The following is a 21644-nucleotide window of genomic DNA, read 5'->3' on the forward strand; positions in this document are numbered from 1 at the left end:
TCATATAATTCGTCGATTTAAGCAAAAGTTGCGCATTGAAAATTGACTGGAAATTAATTAAGGAAAGGCAATTATTTATATTAAAACCATTCTCATAGAAAAAAGATTTGAGGATCATTACATCTACTTTTAGAGGTAGAAACCTCATCAAATATCCAAAAGAATAAGAGACGTAACCGCACTACAAATTATGTGAACCTCGTTAATACACTATCACTGCAATAAGATAAAATAGCAATATTTTGGTATTTTAGGTAGCTGAATTAAAAAAAAAAACTACGGGACATTTCTAGATTAACGGAAAAAATTGATAACGACATTTTGTAACTATTCCAGCGCAAATCATTTTATAAAGATCAAGTGAAGACAATGGAAAGGAAAGGTATATGAGATCGACTTACGTTCATCAGCGCTACACCTAGCACTACTATCCAACCCCAGCCACCATCCGGTTTTTCATAGATAATCGCGTTTTCGTTTTCATTTCCATTTTTACCGCATTTTTTTAAAACAGAGTTGTCCATCACCTGAAAAAGATACATTAAATTAAAGTTTCATTACGAACAAAAAATACTTTAAACTGTTTTAAACTTGTGTATTATACATAAGTGAATAATAATGAATTGGGTTTAGCAAGAATTAAATAACGCAATAAGAATATTTATAAAGCAACTGTTTTACTAAGTTTACAGATGTAACGATTACTTAGTAATTATAAATTTATGCAAGCAATGGTTGGTCTTTCACACTCCATTTGCCATGGTGGACTTCACAACAGTAGGGTCATGCACCAGCGCGTTACATGTAATTATTTCGAAGATAACTAACAACTGCAATACAACAACGGGGCTACAGTCCCAAATTCTCTTGCGATGCAGAATTTTGAATGTACTTAATCTTCATAGTCTTCAATTCGAATTTTTTTCTGAGACAAGAGCAATTAACTTGTTGAACACATTTGCTCACACAGTAGGGACCGAAGTCAGTTTCTTCATCAAATACCGACTCATCTGATCGTGATTATGGCATCTTACCATGCTTGAATTATTTACATCTACACAATAACACCATATATATGTATGTAACACCATATATGTATATATATGTATTTATGAGGGTCGCGGTAGTCCAGTGGGTAGAGCGTTGGACTGCTGACTGGAGGGTCGATCGGGTTCGATTCCCGCGCAAGGCACTCTGGGCACCTGCAGCTCCACCCAAGCTAAAGTGATTTTTCGGGTACCAGGTCTTCCTGGGAAACCATAACCGGCACAGGGAAAGGAACTGGCCCCCCTACCCTCATGTGTGAATTTTCACACGCCGTATAGGGCTTAGTACTGGGTGATCTCTACCATCACCTGCTAAACCGACTTTCGGGTTGATTACTGTGTTTATGGTTATGTATATTTATTCATTCACATGGAAATAGATATAAGGAAAAGGGATAGGAACACACATAAAGGACGAGGAGGGGAAGGTGGAATCGAGCTGATCACAAGTGCAAAAACATTTCCTTGACCGAAACTTGAACACCGGATCTTTCGATTTGCCGGGTCATTCCAGTAATCCCCGCTATCCTTCCATTTCACCTCACATAGACCTAAAATATTTATATTTCCTCTTTCCATCTTTCGCTCAATATTCTCTTTTTTTCCTGTTCTTAATATTGTCCTAACATTCCAAGTTCCTATTCTAACTAAATTGGTCTTCTTCTGCGTCTTCTGTTCTGCTGCTGTCAGTTTTGCTTTGTAAAGGTTTCGTGATATGACGATCGCGGAAGCCTTGCCTCTCCCGCTGTCGGGTACGACACACGGCCGATTGGGCCGAGTCCCGTAGTTGCCAGGATTGATTTTCTCTATAATGTCCGTCATAAAAGTTTTGGGGATAATAATTGAGTTCGTTTCTTGTTGCCTTCCTCCATGGTGTTTTTAATGTGACACCATCACTCAATTGCCGCCCCACAGGGGTCAAAAGCCTTTGAAGCCGACTCACTGAGGAAAATAAGCATATATCCAAACACCCTAACACTCGAATACATACTCATGCATTATCTACATGGCCCATTATACAATAATTGATCTTTTGTTTCCTCTTGTTCCTGTGTTTTTGATATTACACTTCAGCACAGGACATTTTCTTATATTTAATTATAACCTATTGCTTATACCACTCCCACAAATCTAATCTTAATCTAATAAATTTAAATTGCAAGATAGTATCCCGTTATCTATTTACGCTTAATTTCTCTGTAAATTACTGTATCGTCAGCAAATAGTTTGAGGTTGCTGCTAACGTGGGTAGTAAGGTCGTTTTTATAAATCAAAGAGAGCAAAGGCTCCATATCACTTCCCTGTGGTACTTCTGAAGTTACAACTACCTCTAATCCGGCCTCCACTCCGTTGACAACTTTTTTTGTCTACTCTTAGATAAGAAGTGTCTAATCCAGTTGGTCACTTTCTTATCAATACCATAATATCACAATTAATGCATACATTTTTGAAAGAGACCGTGTAGAAGGTTCTCTTGAAACGTAAAAACAGAGCATCAACTTTTATATTTTCTTCCCCAAAAGAAAATGACTCAATTATGTTTCGAAAGAGCTGCTTCTCCTAAACCCGTGATCGTTGCGGCAGAGCATTTTCCTTCTGTCGAGAAAGGATATTACCCATATTGCTAACGATGATATATCACAAGATTTTGCGGGATAGCGATGTTAAAGAGATTAAATAGTTATTATTTTTTTGTTATCCTCTCCCTCTAGAGGGAAATTATGTGAGAAAGCTTCCAGTCGCTAAGTACTTAACCTTCTTCTCAATTTACGTAACTATTTTTAAGTAAGTGCTCTGTTTACAGCGAGTTCCTTCTGTGTTGTAGTGGAGATTTTTCCTGGACTTGGGGCTAGGTTTTTCATATTTTATAGAGCCATTTTCATATTCCTTCCTTGACCAACAATCCTCATGAGCTCTTCAGATGCCTGATTGACTTCGATTTTATCACTTGTACTTTTGTTTTAAACGTTCTGAAAAAACATTTTGGATATTGTCCTTTTTTACGTTTCCTATAAAAAGTTAGCCATTTTCCACCTTTAAAGAATGTACACATGGACGTTTCACTTATATTTCCTTTTAGGCCGATTTACCCGTTAGACCATAATTATTATTTAGGTTTTAAATATTCCTATGCGATTTTGAATTTAAGGGCACGTAACGAATTTCATATATTATTTTTCATTTTTGCTCTAAATTCTATGAGTTTCCTCTCTGGTGCGTTCAATAAATTTCGTCAATACCTTTTTAAAGCTATTTTAAAAATTCGAGTGAATTTTTCTTACCTCCTTAACGCCCCTGAATTCTCTGTTGCACTATTTTGGTTTCTTATTGCCGTGCCTGCGTGTGCATAAGCTTTGCTATCCTTTCACGTATGAAAATTAAGAAACATTTTCCTGAAGTTTCCGGCAACAGCGCTAAGAGTATCCAACCTGAATGATGGAAGTCTTTGTTTTATTATATCCTGAAGCCCATTAAAACTTAATTGTTAAATAGATACACTTTACGCTTTTCCATTATCTCTTTCGCGAATTATGCGCGTGCTCGAAAAGAAAAACTCTCCTATTCATATCGCCATCGCATAGTATCACGTTCCTTCACTGCTCTTCTCCCAAGCCAAGAGAGAAACAAGCGAAGATGCCTCGTGGCTAATATAATACTCGGTGACTTTTTCTGGCCCTTGAATGGGTTTTCTCTAATTACAACCATGAAAGAACTCCAACAACTGTCACTATATTGCATCATAAACAAATAATAGTTTTAAGATTTGGTGCTTTCCCGGCGTATCTGCTTGATGAAGTTCTCTCGGGCATCGAAACGTCGGCCAACATTGAACCCCTGACCCGGTGGAAGACCCGAAGGAACTTCATCAAAAAAAAATAGTTTTCATCGACATCCCAACACAAAATCTATACCATCAAGGAGATTAAAATTCGCAACTGAATATTCTCCAGCAGTCTGGCATGTCTGGGTTATCCCACCGGTCTGTCAGTCGGGCAGCATTACGTATCTTTCATGAGAACTGAGATGATTTGTGCGAAAGTCCGGGGCATTTTCCATCGTAGAAACACAATCTGATCGTAATGTCTAGGGAGGGTTAAGTTCTCACCTAAACACCAGATGTTGTTGGGTTCGAATCCAGATCGCGGCACGGATGTTGCGTTGTCTTGCGAAATATTTTCTCAGAACTAGTACCAATAGGACTAGTTACAATAAGATTGCAGTCGTGGTGACACCTTATCATCCCAATTACAACAACTAAAGCGCTCGAAAGTAGTGAAGCAATGCGAATGCACACAAGAGAAAGCTATACCATTCTGTGAGGACAGTGTCGCACAGGGCCTCATGTCGTGAGGCGAGTGAATACGAGTGCCCTCAAGAAAAAACAACGAAAGCGCACTTTCAAAAATGTCCAACTAAACTTTTCTCACGAACGAGATAGTACACACGTGTTGAATCTTATAAATGTGTATTACAAAACTGGCACGTACGACTAATGGGTGACTCTAAGCTCGTTGCTGTGGATACGAGCGATTAATTCCATCCGTCTGACTAACCGGTTGGAATTGAATGCAGAGAATCGTGAAAATGGGAAAATCAATTTCCCCCCTCTCTCTCTCCCTACCGCATGGTGTTACTATTGTTACTGCATCTATTTATTTAATGTGGGGAAAATATTAGTGGGATGAAATGGTTATGCACTGCGATTACTCTACCAAGCGAGCAAAACGGACTAAATACGAGACTGCAGAGCGAAATACCCACTGGAGCCGAGCGAGTTAAGGTAAAATCACCGGAAAGAATGAATATCGGCTTTTAAAGATAGGTGTAAAGTAAGCTACTTTCCAGTCCAGGGGAACTACATCTCCAAAAATTGAGTTGTTTAATATGTTTTCTAAGAAAGGTACAATTTCTGATGCGAGATCTTTCAGGATTTTGGCAGAAATATCCTCTGGTGCAGGGGATTTGTTTGTTTTAAAGTGGAAGAGTTCCGCGTAATTCCTTAGCGCTTCATTATAATGTCATCCATTTTTCCGATAGACCTTCACTGGGTTGTTTGTGCCATATAGACGCTTTGAAATAAATTATTTAGAATAATTGATGTTTGGGTGTTGTCGTAAATATTACCATTGTGGTCTTCAAGGGGCTTCATACTTAGGCGTTTTCCTTGCAATTCCCTGACGTATGACCAGAAAGCCTTAGGGCCATCCTCCTAGTAATCGCGCACACTTTTTCCTTATAAGTTTGTTAAGGCGCACAACGTTATTCTTTTGGTTTTCTTACTCTGTGTAAAGTATATTTCCCATGGATTTTCAAATGTTCCTCCACCGTTTTTACACGTATTTCGAATGCAATTTCCTTTGTTGCCTTAAATATCTTCTAATCTTACTGTTGCACTATCGTGTTTCGTTGCTTTTGTGTTTTGTTTTCCTACATGTAGCTCCATATCGTGTCTAATTAAACCTAAGAAATATTTACATGTATTTCAGTTTCAGAATTGTGCATTTTTGTCATAAGTAATCGAAGGTTTTCCATAAGATAATCGGCTAAGTCTTTCGGCAGGTCCCTTTCTCGAAAATATATATTTCTTCTAGAGTTTCGAGCATTATTTAATGACGCATATAATTCAACAACAGTGGCTTTGAGCTCACTTATCCCTTCGGGTTCATCTACATGTGTGATGATTTTGGGTAGTTAATCATACAGATATGGAGAATGCCGTTTACCCTGGTTGGCATTTTTATTAATTGGGGCATTGAGGGGGTGTTGAGCGTATTAAGTGTTGCATGAATCGCGGTTTCTCGCTGCGGTATCAATGCAGTAGTTTTCCCTATCTATAGAAGGAGTATTGAAATCACCTGCAACTCTAAAAACGGTTTTGGCGTTCTTGCGGCTGCAATGCGATATTTGTTTATCCAAGGTGTGTATTGCATATGAAGTGGAATACGGTTGCTTGTAAAATGAGTACTTGTGTATGTTTTTTCTGATTATTTTTCTCTATTGTACGTCAATCTGGTCGTCAAATTCGTTCGCATACTAGCTTTTAGTGTTTGTTGACGGCAATGGATATTCCTCCACCGTTTCTGTTACCACTGCTTTGTCTGTAAATGATGTAACTCAAAGGGAAAACTTCACCGTCCCGTAACGTCCTCGGTTAGTCTGCTATCCATTCTCAAAACTACGCCAGAATCTTAATTTCGGAATAACATGTACGACTGCAGCTCTTTTGTTTTTAATACTGCGAAAATTTAGTGTAATTACGTTAATCTTCTCGGCCTGTAATTTCTTTTTTTGCTTTAACTTGTGCACCACGTGCGTTGAGAGTGTTTTCGCTGGCATAATTTTCTTCACTGACAGGTCTTAAGAAATTTTCTCTTTTACTTATGTCCTCAGAAGTAGACCTACGCTCTGAACTGCGCTTAACTTGTGTTTGCGTATCCTATGCGCAACCTTCTGCGATGCCTCATTCGTATAATGATCTCAATGTATCCTTATATGCATATGCGTGTGCGCGTTGTTGTGGATTCTCCCTTTAATAACCGCCTTTCATGTGCTTTTCAGAGGTTTTGAGTGGATACTATCATCTCCCCCCACTCCCTTCATGCCATAAGAAATCCTTCCTCTTCCTCATCCCTTATCCTTTCCACGGGGTGCCTGGACCCCCTGCTACGAATATTTTAGGCGTATCGCGCGTTATTTATATAGATGTAGATTCCTGGGCTGGGAAAGACTCCAGTTCCGATTCCATTTAAGCTCACCTTATCTCCAGAGCTGGCGCACCAGACATTCCATTCCCACTCATGCGATAAGGTACGAGAATATTTATCCCCATCACGATGCAGCTGTTACACCAGATGCCTGCCGAAGTCGGTGGCACCCATTAATTGATGTTTGGAATACGTGTTCAGGTTTCGACTTCGCACAGTCTTTGTCGCCAAGACGAGGACGAAAATCAAATGACACCCCGGAGTAACTTTGTGTGGATACGGAATCTTCTAAGTACTGTCTCTCGTCATCAAAAGTTCTCCACTGTGGACGATGGATTCTATATTCATCATTTCCGGTCACTTGTACTCTATCGACGCAAGTAGAAGTCGGAGCGAACTCTTTATAAAAGAATGAGAATCAAAAGGTAATTAAAATTTAATATATTACTGTCAATCCGATATTATTTCAACTTATATAGTCTGGCTCCAAGAGATAGATAGATAGATAGAGGTCTTTATTTGGGCGAAATTGAGACCAAATGGCCCAAGAGGGGAGTAATGTAGGGGGATTAAGGGAGAGGAGAGGGGGTAAGGTAGGTTAGTGTTACATTGTATTATTCATTTAATGATCATTTAATTAACATAATCTTTCACAAATTTGAGCCAATATCCTTCCAATACATACCCTCCCCCTCCCCTAGCCCACTAATAGGTTGCTGCACCCGCACTCAACTTACCCCCTCTCCCTTACTCCCCCTAGCGGTAAGAAAGGCACACAGATTAAAGAATGAAAGTACAGAAATGTCACACCATTACAGGACCTTGGTCCGGAACCTAAATAGGGAAAAGAAGGAGGCAAAGGAAAAATTTCTTATCAATGCAATTTCAAAAGACAACGCAACGAAATTTTATAGATACATGAGAACAAGGAAAGATAACAGGGAACGCGTGACTATATTAAAAACTAAGGAAAATGGTATTGTAACAGACACTGTAGAAATAGCAAATATGTTCAACTCCTGCTTTACGGATGTTTTTCCGGGAATAGAAAACAAAAAGGAAAATAAGGCTTGCCTAAATTGCTCAGAAACGACAGAGAACTTCATCAACATAACAGCACCAAATAGCCTACTGCCCTCGACAAACGGTATTATCTTGGAGGACTCATATTTTGTGAAAAAAATAAGGAGGATGAGGAAAAATAAGTCAGTGGGACCGGATAATATCTCAATTGACATTCTAAAACTGGGTGATACCGCAATAGCTTTGTACCTAAGTCATCTATTCAAAGTAACTTTAAATAATGATGCCTTGCCCAATGATTGGAAAAAAGCAAATATTACACCAATTTTCAAGAAAGGGGATAAAACAATAGCCAACAATTATAGACCAGTAAGCATAACCTCAGTTGTTTGCAAAATAATGGAAAAAAGAATCGCTGACTACATTCGGGAATGGTGGGCAAGAGATAGATGGCTATTCAAACACCAACATGGGTTTAGAACGGGATACTCGTGTGAAACGCAGCTTTTGGGTTTAAGTCAATACATCGGCGACGCAATAGACGAAGGAAAGGAAGTGGATGCAGTAATTGTTGATTTTTCGGCAGCTTTTGACCGAGTGCCTCACGATAAATTATTGTTAAAGTTGGATTCGTTACCATTGGACTTGAGGGTAAAACAATGGATAAAAAATTTTCTCAGAGGCAGAACTCAAAAAGTAAAATTAGGGGATACATTTTCAAATGAGGCGAGCGTATTAGCAGGAGTTCCACAAGGTAGTGTTCTTGGGCCATTACTCTTCCTAATTTACGTAAACGATCTACCAAACAACTTACATTCCCAAATAAGACTCTTTGCTGATGACTGCATTATATACAGACGGATAGAACATGTAAATGACCACGTAATATTACAAAATGATATCGATCGCCTTGGTGACTGGGTTACAAATAATAATATGGGCATTAATATAAGTAAAAGTAAGCATATTAAATTTTCAAATAAAAAGAATGCAGAAGAGGAAATTTACACTCTCTTCGGAGAAAGAATCCTATGTACTAGTCAATGCAAATATTTAGGCATTTATTTAACTAGGGATCTTGGGTGGGGAGTCCAAGTAGATAATTTGACACGGAAGGCATTTAAAGTATTGCATTGGGTGATGAGAAATTTAAAAGGAAGTAGCGTAGCCACAAAAGAAAAAGCATATAAGGCACTGGTTATCCCTATCCTAGAATACTCCTCCATAGTATGGGATCCATATGAGGTGGGACATATTAAAAAGATAGAAAAAGTTCAAAGAAAGGCAGCAAGATATGTACTCGGAAGGTACAAAAGAACAGATAGTGTCACGGATATGTTAGATGTACTGAAATGGGAGAGTTTGAAAAATAGAAGAAAAAGGAGCAGGTTAGGCGCGATGCATAGAATAGTTAAAAAGGACGAAGCGTGGGAAGATTTATGGCAAGGGATAGAAAAGCCTAACTTTAAGGGAAAAAACGACCATAGCCACAAAATAAATATAAGGACTCAAAAAACCAATAAGAAAAAATACTCTTTTTTAAATAGAACCATTATTGATTGGAACCAGCTGCCTGGAGGTTTGTTTGAGCCCTTTCCATCCAATTTTAGAAGTTTTAAGTTTAAATGTAAAGTAGCCACTGGGTAATAAACTTCACTGTAGTTTTGAAAATATTGTTTGTGTGTGATGTGGTCGGCATTTTGTATGTGGTGTGGAAGTTTGTTTGTATGTGATGTGGAAGTGTCATTATGTAAAAATATTTTGTCTCTTATCTGTTTTTATGTGTTCGAATGTAATTTTCGTTGTTAGTAGTTATCTTTGACCTAACCTGACCGTTGCCACCAGGAAATTTGCCTAATTGCAACGTAATTGTGTAAATAAAATAAAATAAATATAAGTTGAAATAATGTTAATGTACGTCACCTGATGATGGTGCGCAGCATTGAAACCATGGTCGTGAAATATTAAATCTTTATTGTAAACTACTCCGACTCCAAAAGTGCATCGCTACTTACTTATGATAGTTTAATACTAATTGCTAAGTATCGCACCAACATTATACTTCATTAAGGTCATCTGCAAAAGCTACGTTATCCTCAGGACTACCGATACTCTGTAAACCTCTGTATCGTCGGCCAATTAGCGTATCTTACTATTTATCACTGAGTTAATATCGTTAACGTAAAAAAGGAATAAACTAGGTCCAATAAAAATTTCCTTGACGACACCTGAAGGGACTTCTACTGTATCAGATATAACGCCACCTTTGACTACTCTTTGTATGCGTCCATTCAAAAAGTCTTAAATCTCGCCGAGGATAGTAGTATGAGGTACTTTGCTGAAAGGAAATTAAAGCCTAGCAAAGCCACGTACACAGAAACAATATTTTCTACCGAATCCAAGATATCATAAACAAAGTGTGTAAGCTCTGTCTTTCAGGATCTACCCTTTCTGAAAGCGTGCTGGTTTTTCATCAATAACTATTGGAATATCGACGAGATGCCTCATTATAAAGCTAACAATTATATATTCCATAACTTTGAATGATGGGATGTGAGGAAAATTAGTCTGTAACCACTCGTTTCCTCCCAGTCTACACTTTTAAGCGTGTGTGCTACATTAGTTTTTTTCCAGTCACTGGGAACCTTGTGATCTATTTGGAACTTTTTTAGTTTGATTTTTGGATACGAAGTGATTTCCGACGTCACCCCCTCAAACATGCAAGCTGGTTCTTGATCGGGCCCGGAGGATTGGTTTGCATCAGCGTTTTCCAGCAAACGCTCCATTTCACTATGTGTATTTTCAATTTCGGGCTGCGGTTGGCGGAAATGATTTGGTAAGCTCTCGGAGACAACCATGGGATATTGATGAATACGCTTTGGAAAAAGGTATATCATAAGTTAGCTTTTTTAAAATTGCTATTTACTTTTTCGCCTTTATCGTTTTTGAGTGAATTAAGAGTAGACATTTCCCTAAAACTCTCTGGCAAAGGACTAAAATACTTTTGGATCCTCATTTTAATTTTAAACTAATGTTTTCCTTTCTATTTCGCATAACGTTTTTTGAAATTCCTTTTTGGCATTCACCCTATGCATCTTAAAATCGTAAAAGATCCCATTCTGTTCGTCGCTAGATAAATCTTTCCGTATATTTTGCATCTTGGCATGGCTTAAGCCTTGACGTGATGACATAATTCTACAACTTCCGCGGTGTATTATCTAGGTTCCGCGTTATATTTCACAAATTGACTTGGGATGAACCTGTTCGTTGCTGAGCTTGTGATTCAAGGAAGTGTATCCACGTATCCTCAATATTTCGATGTCCACTACATTTATAGTATTTACCAATGAACTCTGTAACACTCATTTTAAATTATTATAGTCATTATTTTTAAATAGGTCAAGTTTTATTTTAAGCTTCTTATTTCTGACTCCATATAGAAAATTATAGCATTTACTGCTCTGTTTTCGCTAATTCCTTTAGCAGTTTATATAATTAAGACCATTTCGGGTACGTCCTTTGCTACATTGGTAGATAGATGGCATACATAGATGACACTTCATAATCGGTTGATATTTTAATCTTCCGACTGATATACCGATTATTATCTCGTTCGCTGTTTTTGGTTGAAAAACTTTTGATTTAGTAGCCTAGTTCTAGTATTGTCTTACCTCTTATCGTCCGGTGGCCTGTAAAATGCGCACACACGGATTATTTTAGATTTAGGACTTGTCATCGAACATCAAACAACTTCCAAACCATTATATGGACATAATGCCCTGCTGACATAATACAGCACGGATTTTTGCCTGACGTTGTTATATTTTTCTTAATGCTGAAGTGAAAATCTTAAATTTCTTAAGCAGGATGCAAATCAGAGTAATATAGGTTCAAAAAAGGGGCCATTTGTTCCACTTGCTTTCGTACTTTCGTGGGTGAGCTTATTTTATAATTCTCCCTTCAAACTAATTCTATATTATGCGTGAACAATTACCTTTTATTGTACCGTACCATACAATTCCAATATTTTCGCAGGTTTTTAATGGGAGGAATGTTAAGGATACACATCAGATAAATACATTCCAATGAATATTATCCTGCGCTGCGAAAAAAGACACCCTTTAGAAGAAGTAAAGAAGAAATATAAAAGCGACCAATGTTACGGGAAGTAACTATCGTGAGGTAACTACCTAATTTGTAGGGAACGGATCTGCTACGATAAGATCTGTTTGTTTAGCTAATTATCTGGACTCCACATTTTTCTAGCATCAAATGAACTAAATGCATTATACTATTACCCTTAAAGTATTTTCTTTTTCAAATGTTTTTCAGAGAACTAATACCTCGATAGGAATAATTGGCTCTTATTATTGTGACTAGGGGTACTAAGAAAACGACTGTGGTACTAGGATACTCGTACTATGACTAAAACAAAAAGTAGTTGAATAGGATTTAGGTTGATAACCTGTAGTTGCGTCAATTACTGCAATAATGCCCTCGCGGAAACAAGTGAGTTTTTGAAAAATATATTCACGCGGTATGGTAATAATACATTTTGAAAAGTGCACTTAAAATAGACTATAACCGTCAATGGTGGAGTAATTATGTCGTGGAATTTTTGCACTTTTGATAACTGGACAGGTGGACAAGATTCTCTTTGTGATAAGGGCCTCTGTATTAAAATACCTTTAGAAACCGAAGATTCTTGATGTTTGTGTGTAAACAACCATAACCTCGGGTTAGCAAGAGGACAGCTAAGTACCCAGTGCGCTGAGGACAATCGATCGGTAATTTTCAATTCACTGTTCGGAAGTAGTGATTCGGGTACCTGCCCGCAGCTAATTGCGACTGTCAGGTGCTCATTAACATCGATCATTGGAGGTCACTAATTAGGACAACTGGTCTCCAAGGCCTGGCTGGTCCTTAGTAGCCGCAACGCCGAGGAAGACTGATGGAGCTCTAGTTAAAGATCATCATTACCTCTGGCTCCACACACTGCTCGAGAAACAGAGGCCCTACACTCGCCATCATGACGCAAGCCCAATGGAGGAGGGCCAAGAAAGAGCTATTTTTGCGCAAGTTTCAAGTGCAGCGCTTCGGTCTAGGCAGTTATCCCTTTCGTTTGTGAGGTATCAAGAAGCAGAAATCATCGATTGGATGCATAAGGAATTGACACGAGACAATTTAATCGGATTAACATCGATTTGTTTACGAAGGGGAGTACAATAAAAGCTGTCGTTACTGAAAGAAAAGAAAAAACAGCTGCTTCGTAAGACTCTTCTTGTGCTGTTGGTTTATTTTCACAAAAAGAGTTCTTGTTAGTCCTGGCTGTAGTTAACTCGACGGTCGACTCAAAACAGCGGCGGTTTCGAATCCCGACTACGGACGACACGCGTGATTCGACTATTTGATTTGGCTGGTTATTGATGCGGCAAATCCACTGGGAAACTTAAATATCCTAAATACCTTCAATGGCTGCAGTGGAGTACCCGATGTTAGGCATCAGGCATGAAGACCATTCTCTTCAGACCGGCCGAAATGTGAGTCCATATGACATGCTTGAAAGTTACTAGTGCACAAACCCAAAAGGTTGGCCACTAGATCTTCGAACGAGGACGGTTTAAAATCTATAGTTCGGAATGACGCAAGATATATGTAATCTCTGGAAAGAAGTGAAAGAAAAGTGGTGAAACTTACAGGCTATAATTAAGAGCGTATACGAATTCACTGTTTTTAGTTTTCCGCTAAATAGTTACGCGTCTCGCGACGCTTAAGTTCTGCGCTCAACTGTTTCGTCTCTCTGCGACATCACGGCGGTAAGGGGGAGGGAGAGGGTGGGTGGTTGTGTTGCGTCAACGAAGCGGAAGCCATCGTTAGGGTGAGGAAACAAAAGGGGTCCGTTTTCACTTGCTCCTCCGCCAAGGACTGCGGTCGATCCCTCTCATCCAAGCAGGTGCAAGAGATGAGACTTAGTATTATCGGCGGCGGACTAGAAAGATTTTAGGGAGGACCTTGCAACTATGAAGGCACTTCGTTGCGGGTATTTCTGAAGCAAGATTAGATGTCCCAATGCTTGTACACTTCTTTTTAAAAAATGTAAAATAAATTTTTCATGATTATGGCGTGAAAACCTCTGAAGAGTATTAGTACGAAGATTCACCGAATCTGTTTTCCTGACGCGAAAATGGTCGAAAGAAAAAGGAGGAAGCTCCAATATCCCTCTGATAGGGTCAACACGCGATATCTTTCGTGTAGTCGTGTTCACCTCATGTGACGTCGTGCGGGAGAATGGAGATAATAGTGTCTCATCATACATCATGCCATAGAGTTAATAAAACAGCTATGCTTACTATTTGAGAATATTAACTATAAGTTGTCAAGTAGCGAGGTGAGATAGTACTAAGCATTTCCCATAAGAGTTATCATCTAAGTAGTTTCCGTCCATTTTTAGAGCCTCAGTTCAAAAGTGCTTCCTCCCAAAGAAATATGAGTGAGATAATTTGATTCAAAATCGTTACATATCAAAGCTAACAATTTATTATTGACTTTATTCTTCCTGGAAAATGCCACGGCATAATGTTGCGAAAATAACCCATTCATTAGACAATTTGATTTAACACGCATGCTTCGATTCTGACGCACTTCACTAGACTTAGCCAAAGCGCTCTCCTCCCGTCTCGCAATCGTGTCTTTTGGGTCTTTTCTTTCGCCTAAGGGGAGGAGTTAGAGGGGGAGAAGAGTTAGACGGGGAGGGGGAGGGGGGAGGGAGTAGGGAGGGGGTTGTGCAAATCACGCCAAAGGGACATCACTGAATGCAAACTGGCTGGCGGTCAAATTTTTGTTGTCTCCGCATGGTTGGGACCCTTGTCTGTCCCTAGTTCAAATAGACTTGAGTTATCTACGGCCTGTGTTTTCCTTTCTCCCTTATTTGCTCGGGGCGGCAATGGGGTTTAACTACTCTCCCTACGCGGAAGGAAAACGAATAGAACAATGTGCTCAATGGATCGGAGGCAATCATTTCCAATTAAACTGATTCCCGCCAACGAACGTCGGCTCCCACGTTTCGGGTTTAAAATAACACGGATGGGTACGCGAAAACACGCGAGACAAGTGGCTCAGGGTTCCTGTTTTGCCAAAAAAAAATGTTATTCTAAATGACAAAATCAAGTGAATATTATAAGGAATGATATGGTGGACCAATGCCAGAACGGTAAAACTATATAAACTAAGATTTCGTTGCGTCCACTTCATTATTATAACTGTGCAACGCTTCCTAAAGCTTGAGCATCTTCATCGGGTGCAAAAAATGATGTGTTTTGGCACTCAAGCGTCGAAATGCACGGTAAATAATATGAACTGGATTAAAAGACATATATTTTTATAATAATTTAGCTGATAATTAAAATAAAATGTTCAATTAAAAAAATAACAAACGGCGATAAATATCAAAGCAAACGCTCCGAAATGTCATAAAGACAGGTAGCAGGTATTGGAGGGGTTTTTAACCAACGCAGGACTTTTCTGGAAGCTCTGCGTCTGAGGCCATATCGCGACGAAAACAACACTGACAAGTTACTTATTCAAAATATTTGCGTTGAACACAGCATCGGAGGGGGAAAACTCGAACTCACGACCCTCCGCTGAGGCAACGACCTCCTCTACCCCCCCACCGACCCAACTGGGCCGACTGAACGGCAAATTGGAACAGAGCCGGGACGTCAGAGAGAACCGAACTGATTCAAAAACATAACAAAATTAGCTAAAAGCCCTCGGCGGGAAGAGCGACAGCCCACGTCATGTTTGTGGATGACAATTTTTAGGGAGGGGAGGACGAATACGTAAACGCAACCAGGCTCAACGAAAGATTGCGGAAACCTTCTCGAAAACGCGGACTCGAAACGTAGAAATGTTAAGTGGGAAGAGGAGGGGAGGAGTTTGGGGAAGGAGATAAACGTATCAATTATCTCCGCAAGGGGGGGATCGGAGATGCGACACCTTCTACGATACGCTAGTCCGGGGTTGTGAGAAGTGAAAAGAAACCGGGATGGAAAACAGTGGTGATCAACGTACGCGTGAGCGAGCCCCTCCTCCGCGAAGTCTCTCCGTATTGTGCGTGGTCGATGGCCTGCGGCTCTGGCGACAAAGCAGACACACCATCGCCGTCATCCGTGTCGTACTGGCAACGGCATGCGCTCATTGTTGGCCCGCCGACGGATTCCTCGAATGTTTGCCGCCTTTGCCGAAGAGAAGAAGGGTTTTAGTTGCGAGCGAATCCGTATCGGCGCTCCGGGCGGAATGGCGAGCGAGAGGAGGATTTCGGACGCGTACGCCACTCGTGGGCGGGTCGGCTCCCCCGCAGTTACTGACTGCATTAGGTGAGACGGCCAGGAATTGAGAACATTTGCGAGAACCTTGATGGCAGTCGAAAGATTTGGTTAAGTTGGGTTTTTAGGAAGTCGAGGGATGCCACGTCGGCGAGCAGAAATAAATGGGAAGCGCCTAAGGAACCACAGTTTCGCGTCCCATCTGGCGTAACAAGGAAAAGTAGTAGGAGAACCACTATTTACGCAATACTGGATACGAACCAACAATCATCAGACGGATTCGCTTGCTTATGAATGATGAAGGTAAGAGAGCTCACCTCGAATTATTCAAGCTGTGTGGTGATATTCACTAAATCAGATGATCGCGACCAATTTTTTTTCCCGCGGCACCGTTCGATTTCCTGTAAGTTCAAATATCCAGGAAGTGGAATACCTGGATTTTAGATGGATTCTTCAAATATATGACCCGGGATTTGAAAACTGGACTCTCCACTCAGTTGCCCAAAGCTCTACACACTGGTCTACCACGCCATCGTGGACCGGCCAACTATGGAATAAATCGTCCCTCTCGTGATTCGAACCAGGCCTTCGTTGTGGAGAAAAGCTACATTGACCATACCAATCCAATCGTTTCAATCAAGAGAATGTCACCTGGGAATTGAGGTTATTGTGCCACAAGAGCCTCGGAACACGTTGACGAGCGAATTTACTGATTTTAAATACAGAGAGACAGAGATAGAGTTATGATAAGGAGTGGCAGGTGGAAAGAAACCCAGAGTCAACGATAAACTACATATATGAAAACCAACGGCAAAATTGATTCGCGAATATGATAGTTCGGCTCCGATTTCGACGGAGGGTTCAATGTACGGTCTGCATAATCCGGAGATACGCGCTGGATGTCCAGTCGCGTGTTGAGGAGGTAACCAAGACTCTCCACTCGAGCTTCTGGAGTGTCAACCACCGCCTAGCCCAGTGAACTGTCTGCTGGGAAACTTCGGTGCATGGGACAGTTGAGAAGGCAAAAGTCTGAGGCCGAGGCGTATTGAAGTGATTCACTCACCTGTGGTTCCGCGATAAGGACGATGGGGAGGGAGACGAAAGGCTGGACGATCGGGGGAAAGGGATAGATACTCCCCTCTCGATTGTCCCGGACGACGGAGGCTAAGCTTTTGTGTGTTCCCTTAACTTATGATGTCATAGCTCCCAGGGGAAATTCCGAAGACAATTCTCTGCTCTTTAACCTTGACCGCTATATTTTCATCCTGGACCCCGCTTTGAGTTTCGAATTCTGACATCTGGCCGTCGTGGAGAGCGGGACTAATCGAACTGATAACCCAGAGGTCGCTGGGATAAGCGTTGCCTCGGGTATGAGCGTTGTGTTTGTTATACAAGCCAACCTCTGGATTGGTATGTGGGATATAAAATTGACCAATGGGATACCGAAATTCACTTCTATAAGGAAACGTGAAAGGGCAGAGGAATAAGCAATGAAGTGTCAATCGTGAAGAATCCACTACAGGATGCCTTAGGTGCGCTCGCATCTGCGAAAATATTCATTGACGTGTTTTGTTGAATGCGCAGTTTGGACTGGAAAACAACGGCGTGAATTTTGTTATCCAGATTTATGAATTAATGGAGTAAAACCTTTACTATGTGGAATCAGGTGACACAACGTCTTTCATCGTGTTCCGCAGTGATGGAAAATGTTCATACGCTTCTCGAATACATGTGCTGGAAATAGCTGACAACACAACAGTATCTACTAACCTAAAGAAGATAAAGGGATAAAATTACTGATGGAACAGTTTTATGGCAGGAGACAACATTGAATTTCGACCAGATTACTTACGAAAGAGTAGTCCAGGAAAACAAACGAGTCTCGACATGTAGAGGGCGCGGTAAATATTATTTCGAAAATATTATTAACGATCGCCATTGGCTACTCCCATTTACTGACAGACCATTCTTTAATCTGGTTGATCTAATCTTAGTCTACGTATGTTTCATATCTTATCTCATATTTCAATGAATGCGATTTAATGGACGATTGACCTTTCTGAATTTTAGGGATTTAAACACTCATTCTTTGGTTTGTCATTATCTTAGAAGTGAAGATGCTTGTTGTTGAAATACTATTATCACTAAACGTGAAGAGAAATATCTCTACCAAAAGAATGACATAACTCACTGAATGAATCTAGACGTTGAGAGAAAAAAATATTATAATGGCTCATGAGTTAACAACCAGAGAAGACAGATTAGACAGTTGAGGATGGATCACAACATTAATGCTTGATGTCTCGAGAACGAAAAACTTAATGACCCAATGGTATTGCCTAAACGTACGCTATTATTCAAATCAGAGATCAGTGGATCTGGGACCATTTTAAATCAGAGAATTTACTAAAAACTGTATTCAATCTTGTTCTAGATATTTAGATATTTTAGTGCCCTACAAGCCACCGCTCAGGTGTGTGGCAGGGGGTCAGAACACACCAGACTAATTTCGACTCGAATATAACCCTACCGAGGTCGGATAATAATATTCTGATCCCTTATCGTTCCCTTATCGTTCGTGGAAAAATGGCATCTTAAATATATCTGTTGTACCCTTAATCTGTCTAATTTTATTAACACGATCTACCATTGTACAATGGTCGTAATGATACACTTTCAATATCAACGCTAGAAACATTCTTCCAATTTAAAAGTTTAATTATAGTTACGTGACTGACAGGCATATTATATACAGCCTTTAAAATGTGCGATTCTCCCACTAATGATACTTCACACTGATGGAAACCAAGTTCATTTCCTTGAAAATGAGAAAAGTTTAAAATTTTACTCGATCGTTGATATAACTCCAGGGATAAACTTGACTCAGTGCGGACCTGAAGTTAACCTATAATGTCATCGAATTAGCCTCATCCGGGAAGACGCTATGGAAGGGATTCATCATGATCAGTTTAAAAGTTTAACGTTACTTCACTAAGTTTCCGAGTTTGTTCATTTAGACGCGTTTAAATGAACAGTAAGCAATGTTCAGTTTAGGTTAAATGAGATTTTACCGTTGGGGTGGCATGCTGGAGGAGAGCGAGAAATACTTCTCGCGCGGTGAAATTGCCGATTACTCGAAAATGGCATTTGTGTGATGACGAATGCATCGTAATAAACAGAATTCAAAAGCGAGAAGGGTATCGCGTTTCGTCAAGAACCCATGGACCCTAGGGAATTAATGTTTCTCGGAATATGTAAATCGAAAGTCGTGCACTCCCGAAACTTCTCGAAATATGTTTCGGAAAAGCGCCGGATGTAGAAGAAAGGAATCTTTGCATTGCAAATTACACATTTCGACCCGTCGCCTTCGATTTGGAGACCCAGATAGTCGGAGGAGCGCGGGGCGAGAAGGGGAGAGGGCGCTGAGTGGCAGGGACGGGTAGAAAGCCTCCTTAGGTCAGGTCGCTGCGATACGAGATACGATAAGCCCGAACGGAAAAAAGTGGCTATGAAAATAAAAGAAAGCGGTCCATGCGATTAAGTTCAACCAGGGAGATGGCTGTTGAGGAGCCTGCGACCATGAACAGAGGCGTCAGGAGAAAGGTGCTAGGATGAGTGAACTAAATGGTACACTTTGGCGTCAGACTAGTCAGAACACCGGGTGTGATCCGCAAATCCCGATTCACTTAATTAAGGCTGCGAGCTCATTTTAAATGTTCTAAAATATCCAGGAGGAATTGTCACATCGGACGCATCATATGGACAACGTCATAATCTACTTTCAATACCGCCGATCCACGAAATTAAAGCCACGCCGATATCATCTCGCTCGTCGTCAGTGAATACGCACACCTCCGGGCCCCGTTCGGAAAAATGTCCCAGATCCTCACGAAAAAGCTCACGCCCTCAGCATATCCCACTCCCCACGTGATATCGACAAACCTATACTTTGACTGAGGTCCCGGCGACTTAATAGATTAACGATATTCATATCGGCGATCGATAATGAAAATTTGAACATCGCTTCACTGTTTCCACTTTCCCATCCTCTGAATCATTCTGCGAGTCCCGATGCACGCCATAATAGCAAAGACTCCGGGTCGAAGTCCAACCGAGGGGGACAACATGTATACATTCATAGATAAATGCACGAGAATCACTCACCTTACGCAAAGAGTTTCCCGGGCAGGCGAATGTGCGACGCGGATGTGTGCGACAATGTGTGCATCGTAAGGGAGACTGGAGACCGGGGGTGGGGAGGGGCGGGGGATGTCCGGCCGCGGGAGGTGGCGGGGGCGGGACGAGGGGAGAAAGTGCGGGAGGGAAGGCGATGGAGGGAGAGGATGGATAATGTGAGCGTGGCGGGGGGACCGAGGGGAGGACGGCGGGAGGTGTGTGCGCCGTGGAACGCGGAGACATGAGGTAGAGTGGAGTGGGGGCGGGAGGGAACAGGGGAGAAAAACTAATTAGGACAATGAAGGGATGGGAGGAGTTCGCGAGAGAGAGGAATGGAAAGATTAGAAAGGAAAGGTGGCGATAGACGGAGTATTAGGATCAACTCGTGGTAGATTCCACAACATTCATGGGAGGCCCGAGTTTGTTCTTCAGACGTGAAGTTCAGGTGAAGTTAGAAACCTCAGAAGGCTTTCACTGTGTCTCGTCTGTGAGCAGAGGCAAGTCCTAGAACGGCCGTTGAAAAACTCTCATGAAAATGTTGAATGAAGGATTTTATTTCAAGGAGGCTCGCATGCTATTCAAAGTTTAAGATTTGCCGCTTTCCAATCAAAAATTAGGGGAGATACATTAATATTTTATAATTACTGAGTTCACAAGGGGCGTGGCAGTCCATTGAGTAAAGCGCTGGGCTACTGTCCGGAGGGCCTAAGTCCAACTCCGGGTGATGCCTCTGGGCACCCTCAGCTTCATCAAGACTGTGCCATTTTTCTAGGACCAGATCTTCCTGTTGAACTAGAGGCGCCAGAGGGAAAGGAACTGACCCACCTACTTTTATGCGTGAATTGCGCATTCCGACTATAGCTTAAATTAAGTACGAGGGAAGCTCTCCGCATAGCCTACCAAGCCAAACTTCGGGTTTTTGACTATAGTTTTGGTCGTGCTCACAATAAGATATATTTTATTTTTAAAATCATGTCGGTCCTTATATATTTCTGAAAAGATAAAAAACTTATTTTTATGTTTCTGCTCCTTCATTAGTTACAATGCATTTAGTACAGAGGGGTGGTAACCAATGACAAAATATCCTCATTCCGGAGAACATTCTTGAACGCATTTTATTTAGACAAGCAGTCCCAATTTATTTTCCCATTCATGGATTCAGGGATGCGCGTATTTTTTGGGCATCGGGACTCTGCTGTGGCTAACTGGCTTCTCACCAAGATGCCCGGGTTCGAACATAAACATGCAGGTGGCAGATATTTTTCAGTTGTACCCGACCCCTACTTGAGAAGGGACGTTAAACTGCGGACCCATTGGCATCTTTCGTTTAGAGTAGGCTAATGCCGACGCCGGGTTTCTCTCCACCCTTC

At 40.9% G+C, this 21644-nt stretch overlaps 1 protein-coding gene across 4 annotated transcripts in view; it reads right to left on the reverse strand.

The window, feature by feature from the left end:
* Positions 1-20370, reverse strand: part of LOC139693672 (monocarboxylate transporter 14) — a 32655-nt gene extending 12285 nt beyond the window's left edge. The window contains exons 1-3 of one of the 4 annotated variants that reach the window (XM_071591914.1): positions 20263-20370; positions 15845-16008; positions 402-527 (exon numbers count right to left, since the gene is read on the reverse strand). In XM_071591914.1, coding sequence (XP_071448015.1) covers positions 402-527; positions 15845-15940 — 222 coding nt within the window. In that variant the 5' untranslated portion in view covers positions 15941-16008; positions 20263-20370. The other 3 variants (XM_071591923.1, XM_071591939.1, XM_071591930.1) reach the window with 3 other exon arrangements.
* Positions 20371-21644: the final 1274 nt, after the last annotated feature.

Source organism: Hetaerina americana, unplaced genomic scaffold (genome assembly GCF_022747635.1).
Source record: "Hetaerina americana unplaced genomic scaffold, ioHetAmer1.1.p SCAF_1, whole genome shotgun sequence".
Classification (NCBI taxonomy): domain Eukaryota; kingdom Metazoa; phylum Arthropoda; class Insecta; order Odonata; family Calopterygidae; genus Hetaerina; species Hetaerina americana.